This window comes from Aplosporella prunicola, assembly GCF_010093885.1.
Source record: "Aplosporella prunicola CBS 121167 unplaced genomic scaffold K452scaffold_16, whole genome shotgun sequence".
Classification (NCBI taxonomy): domain Eukaryota; kingdom Fungi; phylum Ascomycota; class Dothideomycetes; order Botryosphaeriales; family Aplosporellaceae; genus Aplosporella; species Aplosporella prunicola.
Genome location: NW_022983544.1, coordinates 820,171 through 832,926, shown reverse-complemented (window position 1 = coordinate 832,926; position 12,756 = coordinate 820,171). Strand labels below are relative to the sequence as shown.

The following is a 12,756-nucleotide window of genomic DNA, read 5'->3' as shown; positions in this document are numbered from 1 at the left end:
AACGAACTGGCCAATCGGTGATGTCAAAGACGGCACGGCGCAAGTTGCCGCGATTACTGCTGCAGTTGCAGCAGCTGTTTGCCGCCGATGCTGTTGCTGCTGTTGTTGAGGCAGTGGAAGGAAGCATCAGCATTGCGCGCCGCCTTTGGTGGTGCCGCTACAGAGCAAGACGTCTACTGCACGGTGCAGGCGCTGGTGCCGCGCAGGGGGCGCGAGAGCGACGGGCCCTCGTTGACGGGCTCGTACTGCTCGGGGGCCGGGGCGCCGGCGTTGACGGGCTCGAGGATCGTGGGGTTGGCCATTGTGATGGTTGGAATGATAGTGGGTTGGCTGGTTGGGTGGGGAGGGGGGTCAGTTATGCTTATTTGATAATGAAGATGGTGATGTGGGATTGTGGGATTGTGGGATTGTGTGTGTGTGTGTGTGTGTGGTGTTTGCTTACTTGGATTGAAGGTGTTCGTGGTGAGGAAGGAAAGAGAGCTTGATGCCGCGGAACTTGCGTGTCTTTATACCGCGCTGGGTAGTCTTGAACAGGATACGCCGAGCATAGGCGGCGGCGTGGTTGACAAGGCTGGTGGTCAGGCCGGCGGCGTGTGTGTTCTCCATGGCGGGTGTGGCGGATAAAGAAGCGGGTTGTTCTCGATTCTCGAAATGGACCCTGATGTGTCTGTGATTTGTCGAGGGCGTATGTAGATCGTGAGAATCGCGGTTTGTGGATCAGAGTTCGTTGTTCGTTGTTTGGTTTGGCTTTGAGAAAAGAGATAAAGATAAATGTGTTCTTCTTTCATTTCAGTTGTCATCTTGATATTGTTCTTGCGTTGAGATTGTTGGTGATCCAATTGTTTGGTGTTGCGATTGTGCGGGTTGCGATTGTTCTTTCGACGCCTGAAAATGATGGACATACACTCGTGCCCCAGCCACTTCAAAGTTTAGATTCCCGTCCTCTCCTCTCAAGAGTTCATGGCTCTGTGACAAGGAAGATGCGGCTCAAGCCTGGTCTAGGGCGTCCTCACTTCTGTACGCCACCCGCATGGCGATAATGGTATCCGCGCTGGAAAGGCTGGGTTTAAACCTCAAGAGACGCAGAACGTCCATTGATGTCAATTTAACAGCAGAAATGTCTCTAAAATAGGCATGTCTGCAAGGCTGCCACAAGGTTACTTCGCCTGATAACTGATACAGCAAAGAGACTGCCGTAGGAGGACTACGTGCACATCATGACAGTAAAGAAACCAATGAGAGAAGAAACAGCGACATCTAAAAGATATCCGTGTGAAAACAACTCTTAACTCATACCCACAGACGGCAATAAAAAAAAGCAGCAAACCTACCGTAGACGAGACTTCGCATCAACCGTGATTCCCAACGATCCCAGCGCCCTCACAAGGACAGCAGTGATGAAGTGAAGAGCATTGTTCAGGAAGAACGTTGATATTGTTCCAGCAAGACGCCAAGGCGCTAAGCCATGTGCAGGAACCCTTGATTCAGACTTACCAACACCTTCATTCGCAGAAAGCACAGAGAAGAGAACACAGAAGAAGAAAAAGTATGACAGTTAAAGATTCATAGGGCAATACAGGCTAAACCACGACGCACATACCTGTCTTCCACCAGTCCGGGAAACGCCAACAAATGCTCAGGTCGCACCTACATTTCCAACCCCATCGACAACTCCACCCGCAAGGCCTCTATCGTCGAAGCATGCAAGCACGAAGAAGAAAAATGCCGCTGTTGCTCACGATGGTCCCCATTCCTGCCACTCCTCCTCAGCCCTCTTCTTGCGCACCGCCGCACGCGCCTTGCCCGCTGCACTGAACATGTCGTCCGGGACGTCGTTCCAGTTTTCCGCCGTTGTCGTCGTCGTGGCCGCAGCCGTCGCCGTCGTCGACGTCGCCTCTGCCGCTGCGGCCTTCATTTCAGCCTTGATTTCCGCCCTGCTAGGCCTGCGGCCTTCGAGCTGAGCCTGGGCCAGCGCGAGAGAAGCCTTGCGTCGTGCCTCTGCCAGCTCCGCCGTCGCGGGTCCTTCGTCGGAGCTGTCTTCGTAATCGTCATCGTCATCGTCGTCTTCTAGGTCGCCGTAGATGCTGCGTCGTGGCGGCATGTTCTGCATTTGCACGCCCATGCCCATGCTGTCGGCCAGCGGATCATCAGAGTACAATCCTGGTGCGCGGCCTAAGATTTGGTCGGCCTTGTTGGGACTCCTTCGCCCGGCCAGGGGCACCGTTGCTAGGCCATCGCTCGTCATCAGGAACCTGCTGTCCCGCTTTTGCTTGGTCGGAATGCTGCCCCATGAGTTCCGGTTGTTCGAAACCGTGTAGGAGATCCGAGGGGGCGGGCTAGCCCGGCGTGGCGGACTGTCAATGCCCCAGCCTGCAGCCCGCTCGCGGTCCTTTTGCCTCTGCATCTGCGTGAAGCGCTCCTCTGCGATGCGCTCGCGCTCTGCAACCCATTTTTGCGAAGCCTCCCACTGCCAACCATCACCGGTAGTGTTACAGATCGGCAGGAACCACAAAATCCGGTTCTCGCCGAGAACGTGCATCATGTTCCGCTTCCAGCCGAGATCGAACGCATTGGGCAGTTTCTCGCTGTCCAGCTCTTCCAGATATTCATTGTAGCGGTCGCGCTCTCGTTGAGCTTCCACCTCGGCCCAGTTGCGACGCAGCGATCGTTCGGCCGGGGAGTTGCGCATGGAGTACTCCTCGCCCTCCTCAGGGCGTGTCACACCTGGCACTTCCATAATGGCGTCTCCAATACTGGTGCGGGGTTCTATATCTCCATCGACATAGTTGCGTTGACCGTGATGAGCGTTGAATTGCTGTTTCGACTTGCGGAGTGGTGAAAGATAGCGCGTCTTCTCCAGGCTTTCGATCGTGGTCGTGCCGCGTGCGGCGAGCATGATGTGCCAAGCTGTGAAGCCTGTAATGACCAATCCCACGATACCTGAGATGACAGCCAGAACAATATAGTTGACTGGCATCAGGTTGTCCATGTATGAGTCGTTGGTAAACTCATTCCAGCACCAGCCCCCGGACGCCGCGAAGGATATCCAGCAGAAAATGGACAGGTATACGAGGAATAGCAGGAATGGTTTGTAGTTTCTAAGTCCAACGCACGTGGCGAGCCACGGGCAATGATGGTCCATCTTCAGAACGCAGCGCTTGCAGGTGGAGCAGTGATGCGCGCGGTCCGGTTTCCTCGTCTGACACTTTTTGCAGAATCGCAGCTCGCCAGTGGACTTGACGGTAAACGAAGTGTAAGGTCGTGATACTTCCTGGGTCGGCAAGGAGCTGTAGCCGGATTTGGTCGTATCAATCGGGGAACCAGGGTCGGTAAAGACGGCGGTGGTGTAGCACCAATTAAGCATAGCATAGAAAATCACAGCTAGCACGGCAGATGTATGACCTAAATACTCACAGCCTGTTAGTATTGCAGCATGACGGTAGCCAAACGATCCTGCGCGCAGATCCCCTTACTTTTCGATTTGGTTTTAGTCTCGAGCATGTCGATTTGGGTTGACACCCATACTGCCCACGTCGTGAGGCCATATACGATGGCCAGCGGGAAATATGAGAAAACACCACAGATGTAGCGCTCGCACTTCCGCGCCAGGCTCTTTCGCCGCATGGTGTAGGACGGGGAGGGCGGAGGAGAGTCGGAGGCGAGCGTGGCCATGCTACGGCCGCGTGAGGTGTGTTTGTTGGCAGAGCGCGCTGCACGGAAGCCTGGGAGGGCTCAGGAGTCGTTGGGGCAAAAGATGCGTAGGGATGGATGCGGCTGGATGGTCGCGCGGAGGTGAAGCTGCGGCGGATGCTTCGGCGGTCGAGGCTACGGTAACATCGCTGATTGGGTCCGCGGAAGCGATGAGAGAGGGAGGTGGCAGAAGCGGGTTGGGGCTCCGACCGACCAGTCTGCGGGCTGCGGACGAGAAGGGATGGGGCGTCGCGCGGGTTGGAGGCGTGGGTGCTTGCTTTTGTAAGACATGGTCGCGGCCAGAGTCGCCAGCCTGCCAGGCCGGCGCCTCGCGTGGCCCCCGCTTTCGGCTTAGCCTTGGAGCCCGCTGAATCAGGGATCTGCAGGGGACTCGGCTGTTTGACACTCTGACTTTGACATTCACATGGCCTCCAAATCAATTAACCCCGTCCTGAGAAACCTCCATCAATCGAATTCGTCCTTGTGCTTGGTGTTAGCTGTCGTTTCCGCCCAGCTTTTTTGCCTCCGTCCTCCGATATGCCCGTTGACCGCTCTTCGCACGGTACAAACGGATGATCCACGGGCATATTCCCGCCGGTTCCATGGTACATTGTCGGCAGATGCGCTCTGAAGCCAGCTGCTGGCCTTTGAGACGGATGTTTGCGGTGACGTTGCGTCCCTACGAGGTTGTCTGTCCGGTCTTTGTCAGCCAACCGCCGTCAATCTCATCACAGATCTCTTAGATAATGATGTTTCTCGTATGTGCGTGCTCTAAGATCTTTTCGCTCGATGTAGAGCTCGGGTCTGTAGCTAGCCAAGGAGCATTCTGTAGGGACTGCTTGTATTCTTCACTGTTTCGCTGGGTGGTGAATTTCGCTTCATGGTGACGGGGAGATTCAATTTTTAAACCTGTGGCTTCCCGCGATAGAACTCATACTAATGAGATATTAGACATTGTTTTCTAAAAGAGCGAGGCCTGTCTTTACAATCAATGGGTCTCCAAGCCCCCCGTCCTTATGCGGACCCCACCCTCGTACCCTGTCATGCCGTGCCTGTCCGGCACCAGATCAAGCCGAAGCTTTCCCGGTAGACAACGTCCCGCGTGAACGTCCCCTCCTCTAGAACCCCCATTCTGAACGCCGTTTCACCCTCTTGAAGATCTCGTGGACCTCGTCTCGCCCGCCTTGTCCCCCTTCCTTGGCCAAACGCCAAATGTTTCTTAGGTCGCGCTCATCGATGTGTTTGATACGCTCGGGGTCATCTAGGCTGCGCGGCACGTAGTCGCCCGCCTGATCTTTACACGCATCGAATGCTGGTGAACTGAGCCTTTCCAACTTCCCCTTGAAACATGACCTCAGGATGGCATCAAATCTTTCCGACGCATTGTCGACGTCTTCTGACACGCGTGTCCAGCTGCATATGATGCTTGGAAAGGGCTCCATGAGGGAAGTGGGGACGGCGATAACCTGCGACCAGTCAAGAAGCCCTATTGGAATGCCTTCGCCGTCAAGAAGCAAATTTTCCTCGGTCATGTTGGGATGGTACAGGTGTGCAGCTTTCTCCCCTAACGGCGGGCAGACTTTTGGAAGAAGATACAAGAGTTCCAGACAGTTCTGCATGCCAGAAGCAAAAGCGTCTTCGCTGAAGTCGTTCTCGTTGGTTTCCTCTGCCGTGTCTTCTTCTTCGTTTTCTTGATTATACTCGTCCAAAAGGTACCTTTGGGATTGCCAATCTATTGTGTCGTCTTCGTCAATGGGTCCCAAGCTCTCGATCTTGGCTCTGAGGCTCGCAAGCTCGCTCCATACAGGGTCAAGATCCCCCTCTAATCTTGATTCGCCTTCTCCATCGTATGAGGGTAACGTATCCATCTCCTTCCTATCGTACTTTCGTTGAAGCATTGCAAGCTCCGAGCGCTTCCTCTGCTTTTGGTCCATGATCTCGTGAAGTGAAAGTTCCACAAAAGACCTTAGGAAATGTTCAGTGGTAGAAAATGGTCCATGGAACACGCCATATTCCAAACGCCAGTCCCACATGTAGCACAACTGTACGGCAGGTCCTAATTCGAAAAGCTCATCAATCATTTCGGGGTCTGGGAGTTGACGGAATCGCAATTCTCTGACGGAATTCTGCGCATTGCCTGTTTGCGGAGGCATTTGTATCTCATCACGTGGTAAAATCTTCCTTAGCAGGTCAGTCCCTCCCATATAGAGGTCTCCCAAGAGATCATCGTTCTGCCAGGTTGCATCATTGTAACCAGTTGAATTATTCTGCCAGGTTGAAGAGGGTATCCTGCGCTGGCTTGATACAGAGCCCTCGCTTGGGGACTTCTTCCGATGGTAGAGGCTTCCAATTTCATTAAACCTCAAAAGCGATAGCTGGTTCGTCCATTCGGCCAAGACTAACACGATGTTGTACTTTAGGTCGAAGTCAAGTGCGTTGTTCAGAGCATAAAATGTGCTGGACCACTCTCCGAGCTTGTCCATCAGTATCCACTCATGGCCCATAGCGTTATCGCCGCTCGCATCGTACGCGTAGACTTTTGCGACCGGAATACTTGTTTGGAGGCGGACATATTTCATTGTTGCGACCTCACTTTCCGTCAAGTACCAGGGGAATATTGGAAGATTGATCTTTAGCAAGTATTCTTTTCCCCGATCAGACCCACTTCGTACGGTGTAATACCTGGCAGCGTCGCCACCATACGCGGTGGTGGGTCCCGAGTAGAAATTGTCGATAACGAGCTCTTGAGGATGCATGCCGAGGTCTGGCAAGTGCGGCTCTAATGTTGCTTTTACTTTATCAATATTAACGTTCCATCGTCCATTGACACTTGCGTAGTTCCATTTGAAGTATCCACGTCGCCTTCGTCGGAAGTATTCCACGGGATCAGCACCAGGTTGAGGTCGGAAATGCCTGTTACGAGCATTGGCGTCCTCCATTCTGTGAGACTGGGAGTGTTTGTATTCAGGAACAAGCTAATGAGTGCTTCTAAAGATTTGGTGAGCTCTTTTGGGGATACAGTGATAAAATGCTGAGCATTTGGGTGAGGCGAAGTTTGGCGGTTCTATTCGTAATGATGTTGCAACTAGGAGAAGGTGAAGGTAGGTGTTGTTGTTGCTTTGGCATGGAGCTTCCTATCTTTCAAAGCTGACCAAAAGAGGCAGGAGGAACGTCGACTCCCCCGCCACAAAAAGCACAAAGTTTGCGCACAGATATTACTCGCTGTGTTAACAAAGTGCACACGCTTCACGTGTCGGCTGTCAAACTCTGCGTGGGTACAGCGTGTTAATCGTTCACTTTCACATCGTCTTTGACACCATCAGCGAACAACTAAATTTCCGCCGCCTACTTAAGAGCCACCCACCACCCTCTTCCCTTTTCCACCTTCAACAAACTGCGCTACTCACCTTCGGTATCGCATGCCTTCTGACAACTCCGCTTCTGAAGCTTCTCATCCCTTCGACCATCCCTTCGACAACATGAAGCCTTCTTTCCTTGAGAGGGCCCTCACCGGCAAAGGCAAACGCAAGCGTAATAGCCCGCCTGACGCCCAGGCTGATAGCCCATCGCCGGCGTCACAGAGCCGTTGGTCGCCTGACAGCAACGCGTCGCGTTCACCCTCCAGCAGCGCAGATGGTCTTCCACCCGACAGGTCAGTTTTCCCGTCGAGAGACGACGGTGACATCAGCAAGAAGCATGCCTTGAAGCTGCGCGATCGGTTCAAGGGCTCTCTGCGTACGTTCTCCAGCTCCCAGAGCCTGAATTCCGTGGCTTTGAAGCAAGCGACCCCGGAACCGCAACACAGCCCAAACTTCTCGCCGACAAGCTCACCCCTTAGCCGGATCAGTTCAAGCAAAGTCAATACCTCGAGCAATCTTAAAGACTCGATCACGAAGAGGGGTATTTTTCCTCACAGGCGCCATGCTCAGACCACCGAGCCAATCAGTGAGCAGGAAACCGTTGTCGACAACTCTGAGTCCGCTGCGGTTGTCGTTCCCGTGGACGAAAACCACGTACGCGACTTCGCTTCCGGACCGAAGGAGCCCGAAACTCCTCACCCTTCGACCCTCTCCCCTTCGACTTCGTCACCTCTCACTTATTTGAGCACTCCGGAGCTGACTCATTCGTCGGAATCCCCCACTGACCCTTCGCCTAAGACCCCGACCGACCCGGAGGCGAGTCCGTCCTCAAACTCTCACGACTCTTCCTCTGACGACTCGCCACCCAACCCTCCCTATGACTCTCCATCCAGCTCTCCCCCCGACAGTCCCTCCCAGGTCTCTCCCTCAGGACATCACGATATCATGCCCCAGCTGCACGGCGCGATTGATTCACACATTGCGAGGTTTAGCGGTAGCAGCGACGACGACTCCACGCCAAGAATCATAGCCACCGAACACGCTCATCGGTCGGCCAGTAGAATCAATTCCTTTGCCACGGTCAATTCTTTTGTCACGGCGATGGAAGAGCCTCCTGACTCTGGTGTTCCTGTGGCGGATGCCATTCCTGTGGCGGCTTCTCATTCACCGGAGTCTGAGTTCGAGAGTGAACAAGATTGGGAGGCCCAGGCTGTAGTTGATTGGATTGAAGAGTTCCCGCTTGTACACAACAGTGATGAAGTCACATCTTCTGTGGTCACTTCTCTTACCGCAACTGATGCTCTGCCCCAGGATTGTTGTGAGAGAGACCCGGACACATTACCCATTCGCGTATCCATGGGAGGGCCCCCAGAGCTCTCTACAGACCTCCGAAAAGGTGTCATGGTGCACAAATACGATATCCTCGACAATAGCTGGGAACCTGCTTGGAAGATGGAGCCCGACATCGCTAAGATCGCAAACGTGATCCGCCCTTTCACAGGTCTTTGTGGTCTCGGAAAGGACATTGATGTCAAGTTCTTGGCCGCAGGCTTGTTCAACAAAGTCTACATTGTCTCGTCTACGGACAAAGACAGTAAGGGAACCAAGGAATGCATTTTCCGTTGCGCACTTCCAGATTTTCCTTGGTACCGCACACAGATCGAGGTCTCTACCATGGAGTATGTTCGCCACAACACTACCATTCCAGTTCCTAAGATCTATGCCTTCGACTCCTCGATGGATAACGAGCTTGGCCTTGAATGGATACTCATGGAAAAGGTCCAGGGTACTACCTACGCGGACGCCCAATCCAAGATGACATTTGAAGCCAAGGTTGAATTGCACAAGACTGTAGCCGACTGGGTTGACCAACTTTCCCGCATCCAATTTGATACGATGGGATCTCTGTACCATTCCTGGAACAATCCTTTGTCGGACAAGGACTCTTATCACGTTGGCCCACTCAACGATGACGAATTCGTATCCGACCTGCGTCTTGACTTCAATTTGGATCGTGGACCTTTCGAAAGCAAGAAGCAGTACACCAGCTCGCGTATTGCCTTTGCGATTGCCGAAACTCAGGACCTTCGGATGGAAGAACGTGCTCGTTACTGGGCGCCTATTCTTGTCCGCAGGGAATTGTTTTGGACAATGGAAGAACAGGTCAGAAAAGCGAAAAGCGCCAAGCTCGAGAGAGAGCAGGAGGAAGAAGCCGAGAGAGTCGCCAAGGAAAAGTACATGGAAGGTCGGATTCGCCCCAAGCCAATTCCAGAGGAATGGAAAGTTCTTGATGGGCTGAGTGAGAACGTGGAATGCAGCCTTAACATCAACGAGGACATGGAATCTCTGGGCGATCAGAGATACGACCTCGAGTCCCTCAAAGAGATGCCTAGGTATCTGCTCAAGCTGCAGAGTTGTCTCCCTATCATCTTCGGCCGCGAGCAGTTCGAGCAAGGCTCTTGTTGGCTGCACCATGGAGATATCCACGAATGGAACATCATTGTGGACGACGACGGCAAAGCGGTCGCTCTTCTTGATTGGGAAAAGGCATCGTCTACTCCTTTTGACTGGGTCTCACGCTACCCCAAAATCATCGACACCGCAGACTACGACGAGCCGGAACCTTGGACAACCATTGGCCCCATGGACGAAGACACCGCTTGGGAGTGGGAACAATGGGGGCGTGTGCTGTTGAGGGAGACTTTCGATGAGCGCCTGGAGCAGCTTCAGTCACCTTTCCTGAAGGAACGTGAAGAGTACCCTGAGGAGCTTGAAGCTATCGACAACTCCTTGGCGTTTGCTGGCAGCTGGAAGGATAGGGAGTTCATCCCGAATCTGAAGGCGAGGCTGGTCAGAAAGTTGGTCTAGTGTAGCATGTAGCATCGAAGACTAGCATGCTGCAAGGACATTCAGAAGATGACTTGCTCATGGCTAATCATGTAAGGTCTTTGCTTGGGTGCGGACTGTAATTTTCCTAGGTTAGTTTTTGTTGTTCTTTTGACTATTGATGTAGTTTTTCTCACTTTCTTTTGCGTTTAGTAGATAAGAAAAAATGACAAAAAAAAGTTATAGAATGCCTCCCTTCCAAAAAATATACGTAATATGAAAAAAATACAAACATTAACGTCTTCTAAGTAGGCGAACTTAATTAAGTACACCCGCGTGACATGTTATTCTGCTGGCTTCGGTTTCTAAGTATTTACTTGCTGTTACAATTCTATTTGAATACAATAGCCATGGTATCTTGCTTGGCCCATGAAACTCCGCACAGTAAGGAAAGAAAATCATTTTTAGAACAGAAAATAATTGTTGTTTTTCTTTCAAGTTACATTATCCTATCACAATGCATTCTAACGTAAAAGCAGATGATAAAAGTTTTATCCTCCCAAGATTTTACGATGACTTCAGTTTCTACCTCGCTTTTTAATCTGCCTCGTAGTTTTTTAATTTTCACATTATGATTCTAGGGACATCACTTTCAGGAAATGCATTTGGGGAAAGGTGTTTTTTTTTTTTTTTTTTGGATTTTTATCAGGGTTCTACGTGAGTGATGCTTTCTGTGATTATGTCTTCGAGCGTGAGTGAGACTCGAAAGTGTGCTCAGTTGCTCAAAGTTCAGTGATGGGATAGGGTATACTGTCAGCTGAGCTTGTTTGGTAGCAAGCAAGCATGGGGAAACGCAGGTGTCATTGTGGGGAATTGGATGCAGTCGTGTGAAGTTCGTGCAGTCGTGTAAAGCTCGTGCAGTTGTGGGAATCGGGTATAGTCGTGTAAAGCTCGTACAGTCGTGGGAATCGGGTATAGTCGTGAAGCTGGTGCAGTCGTGGGAAAGCCTGTAGAAAGCAAGTGTAGTCATTAGCAAGCCAAGGAAAAGGAAGGGTGATCGTATCATACCGGCCATCGCAAAGGGAAAACCAGCCCGGTATTAGTTGTGATCAGGGAAAGGGGATGAAGTCGTCAGTAAGCCTACAGAAAAGCAGGTGTAGTTGTCAGCAAGCCCAAGGAAAGCAGGTGTGATCATATCATACCAGTCGTTGCAAAGGAGAGATTAGCCGGCATTAGTTGTGGTCATCGTTAGTGGAGGCCATGGCGCTCAAGGGTTGCGAGTGCGGTTTGCGGAGGTGAAGCAAGTCAGCAGTTACTGCGCATCACACTGTGAGGAAGAAATGCCCAACCGCGTCGGATGTTGGCGTAGGCTCCAGCGACATGGAGGCACTCAGGCGTAGTCAGCCTCCTTACCACCGACTCCAGTGTGCGCGTTCTTCCAGGTTCTGTCACCCTGGATGACGCAGTTGTGAACAGGGACTTGAAGTATTCCGTTCTTCATCTCCTTCTCATCGACATCCGCGCAGGACGACTTTAGCGCAGCCTTGACCATAGCAGCGGGCGGGGGCTTGTTCTCCAAGGCGCTGGAGACGAAGATGGTAGCATAGGTGCTACCAGTACCGCTGCTTCTGATATCCTTTGCATTACTATGCCCTTTCTTGTCGGTAGCCTTGCTTCGCTTGCTACCCTTTCCGGTTCGTCCCTTTTTAGCTTGCAGCGAGACCTGATAGTAGGTGACACCGGCTTTAAACTCTCCGTCGTCGACAGCCCTCGTGATAGTGTGTTCCCTATCGAGGTGGTAGTCCATTTCTGAACTGTCTACAGTGCTGCTCTTACGAGAGCCGCGCATGTAGTTTCCACCCTCGAGCTTCTTGTCATCGAGGGAGTCGATGCAAGCCCAAAGCTTGGCTTTCGTAGCAGCAGTCATGTTTTCTTGTCGAGTGAGTGAGGCTGCAGATCTGGTACCAGTGAAGCTGACTTTCGTGAGTGTTCGCTGAGTTCTCCGTGGGTGTAGAGGAAAAGGAAGAAGGAGCGGAGCGAAGAGCGCTTTTATAAGCATAGAAAGTGTTAACTGTGAAAGTACGATGGGGGCATTGCTGCGTGACAACGCCCACCTCCATTCACAGTGTACTCGTATAAACATAAGATATGTTGAGGCCTTGACTGCGAAGGAGGATCCCGCAGTGTACGCGCGCGTGAAGAACAGAGCTGGCAACACGCCAGCGTGAAGGCTCTCCCGCTTGATGCCAGCCTTACCGCCGTCCTCGTACTCCTCTCTCTCATCTCCCTCCCCGTCGTCTTTGCCATCCTCAGTGCCCAGCTCGTCGTCCTCTTTTAGCGGCCTCCAGTTCGTCAGGGCCGTCCCTCTGCGTCAGCAGTGGGAGGTGGGCAAAGGAAGTGCTTGTCGCCCCCGAGCAGGCCCTGGCATCTGCCGCCGGTCAGGATCCCCAAGAGACACACACGTCGCGCAGCCGCGGTGGGCATCAGACAGGACGTCGTCGCCTTGCCGCAGCGTGCCGTTGCTGCGCCGCACACCTTGCACGCCCAGCACCTGGTGGAAGAGCTCGTCCGTCCTGGCGTGGGCGTGCGTCTTGCCATCCTCATCGCCCATCTCCTCGTCCTCTTTTGGCGGCCGAGCTCAGTGAGCCCGTGTTTGTCTTCTTCTCTCGTATGACTATCACGGCATTTATATCAAAGGCCCCGGGTAATTTGCCCACCCCTTAACTATATATTGAATAAAGTATATAATACCTACATAATACCTCTTAGATAGTTACAATAGACTGTTATACTACAGCTAATAGATACTATATAATTATATAAAAGCAAAAATATACGAGTACTAGAGTATACTACGAGAGCATAGAGGTATAGATATATA

At 52.3% G+C, this 12,756-nt stretch overlaps 6 protein-coding genes across 6 annotated transcripts; 1 reads left to right on the top strand and 5 right to left on the bottom strand.

Annotated features, from left to right (window-relative positions):
- Positions 1–159: 159 nt before the first annotated feature.
- On the bottom strand, positions 160–606 carry K452DRAFT_319647 (uncharacterized protein; the record flags this gene model as incomplete). The annotated part of the gene is made up of 2 exons (XM_033544252.1): positions 160–330; positions 443–606. Coding segments are annotated over 2 exons (335 nt in total), but the record flags the coding sequence as incomplete, so codon positions are not given.
- Positions 607–1,436: 830 nt separating this feature from the next.
- K452DRAFT_252669 (uncharacterized protein) lies at positions 1,437–3,956 on the bottom strand. Its single transcript, XM_033538256.1, has 2 exons — positions 3,474–3,956; positions 1,437–3,402 (listed from the first exon to the last, which is right to left on the bottom strand). The coding sequence occupies exons 1-2, from the start codon at positions 3,670–3,672 to the stop codon at positions 1,736–1,738; spliced, it is 1,866 nt and encodes a 621-aa protein (XP_033396493.1). The 5' UTR covers positions 3,673–3,956; the 3' UTR covers positions 1,437–1,735.
- An 852-nt stretch (positions 3,957–4,808) lies between these two features.
- Positions 4,809–6,629, bottom strand: K452DRAFT_299483 (uncharacterized protein; the record flags this gene model as incomplete). Its single annotated transcript, XM_033542228.1, has 1 exon — positions 4,809–6,629. The coding sequence occupies one exon, from the start codon at positions 6,627–6,629 to the stop codon at positions 4,809–4,811; it is 1,821 nt and encodes a 606-aa protein (XP_033396492.1).
- Positions 6,630–8,501: 1,872 nt separating this feature from the next.
- On the top strand, positions 8,502–8,960 carry K452DRAFT_273585 (uncharacterized protein; the record flags this gene model as incomplete). The annotated part of the gene is made up of 1 exon (XM_033539150.1): positions 8,502–8,960. A coding segment is annotated over one exon (459 nt), but the record flags the coding sequence as incomplete, so codon positions are not given.
- A 1,342-nt stretch (positions 8,961–10,302) lies between these two features.
- Positions 10,303–11,108, bottom strand: K452DRAFT_51103 (uncharacterized protein). The gene has a single exon (XM_033546774.1). The coding sequence runs from the start codon at positions 10,948–10,950 to the stop codon at positions 10,528–10,530; it is 423 nt and encodes a 140-aa protein (XP_033396490.1). The 5' UTR covers positions 10,951–11,108; the 3' UTR covers positions 10,303–10,527.
- A 157-nt stretch (positions 11,109–11,265) lies between these two features.
- Positions 11,266–12,486, bottom strand: K452DRAFT_309872 (uncharacterized protein; the record flags this gene model as incomplete). The annotated part of the gene is made up of 2 exons (XM_033543280.1): positions 11,266–12,241; positions 12,338–12,486. 2 exons carry the CDS (start codon positions 12,484–12,486, stop codon positions 11,266–11,268), a joined length of 1,125 nt encoding a protein of 374 aa, XP_033396489.1.
- Positions 12,487–12,756: the final 270 nt, after the last annotated feature.

Excerpts from the sequence above, each read along its gene's own strand:
- K452DRAFT_252669 (XM_033538256.1), bottom strand. The coding sequence starts at position 3,672 with ATGGCCACGCTCGCCTCCGACTCTCCTCCGCCCTCCCCGTCCTACACC. Across the intron at positions 3,403-3,473 it reads GACTAAAACCAAATCGAAAA|GTCATACATCTGCCGTGCTA; the intron begins GTAAGGGGATCT and ends GTGAGTATTTAG.
- K452DRAFT_51103 (XM_033546774.1), bottom strand. The coding sequence starts at position 10,950 with ATGGCCGGTATGATACGATCACCCTTCCTTTTCCTTGGCTTGCTAATG.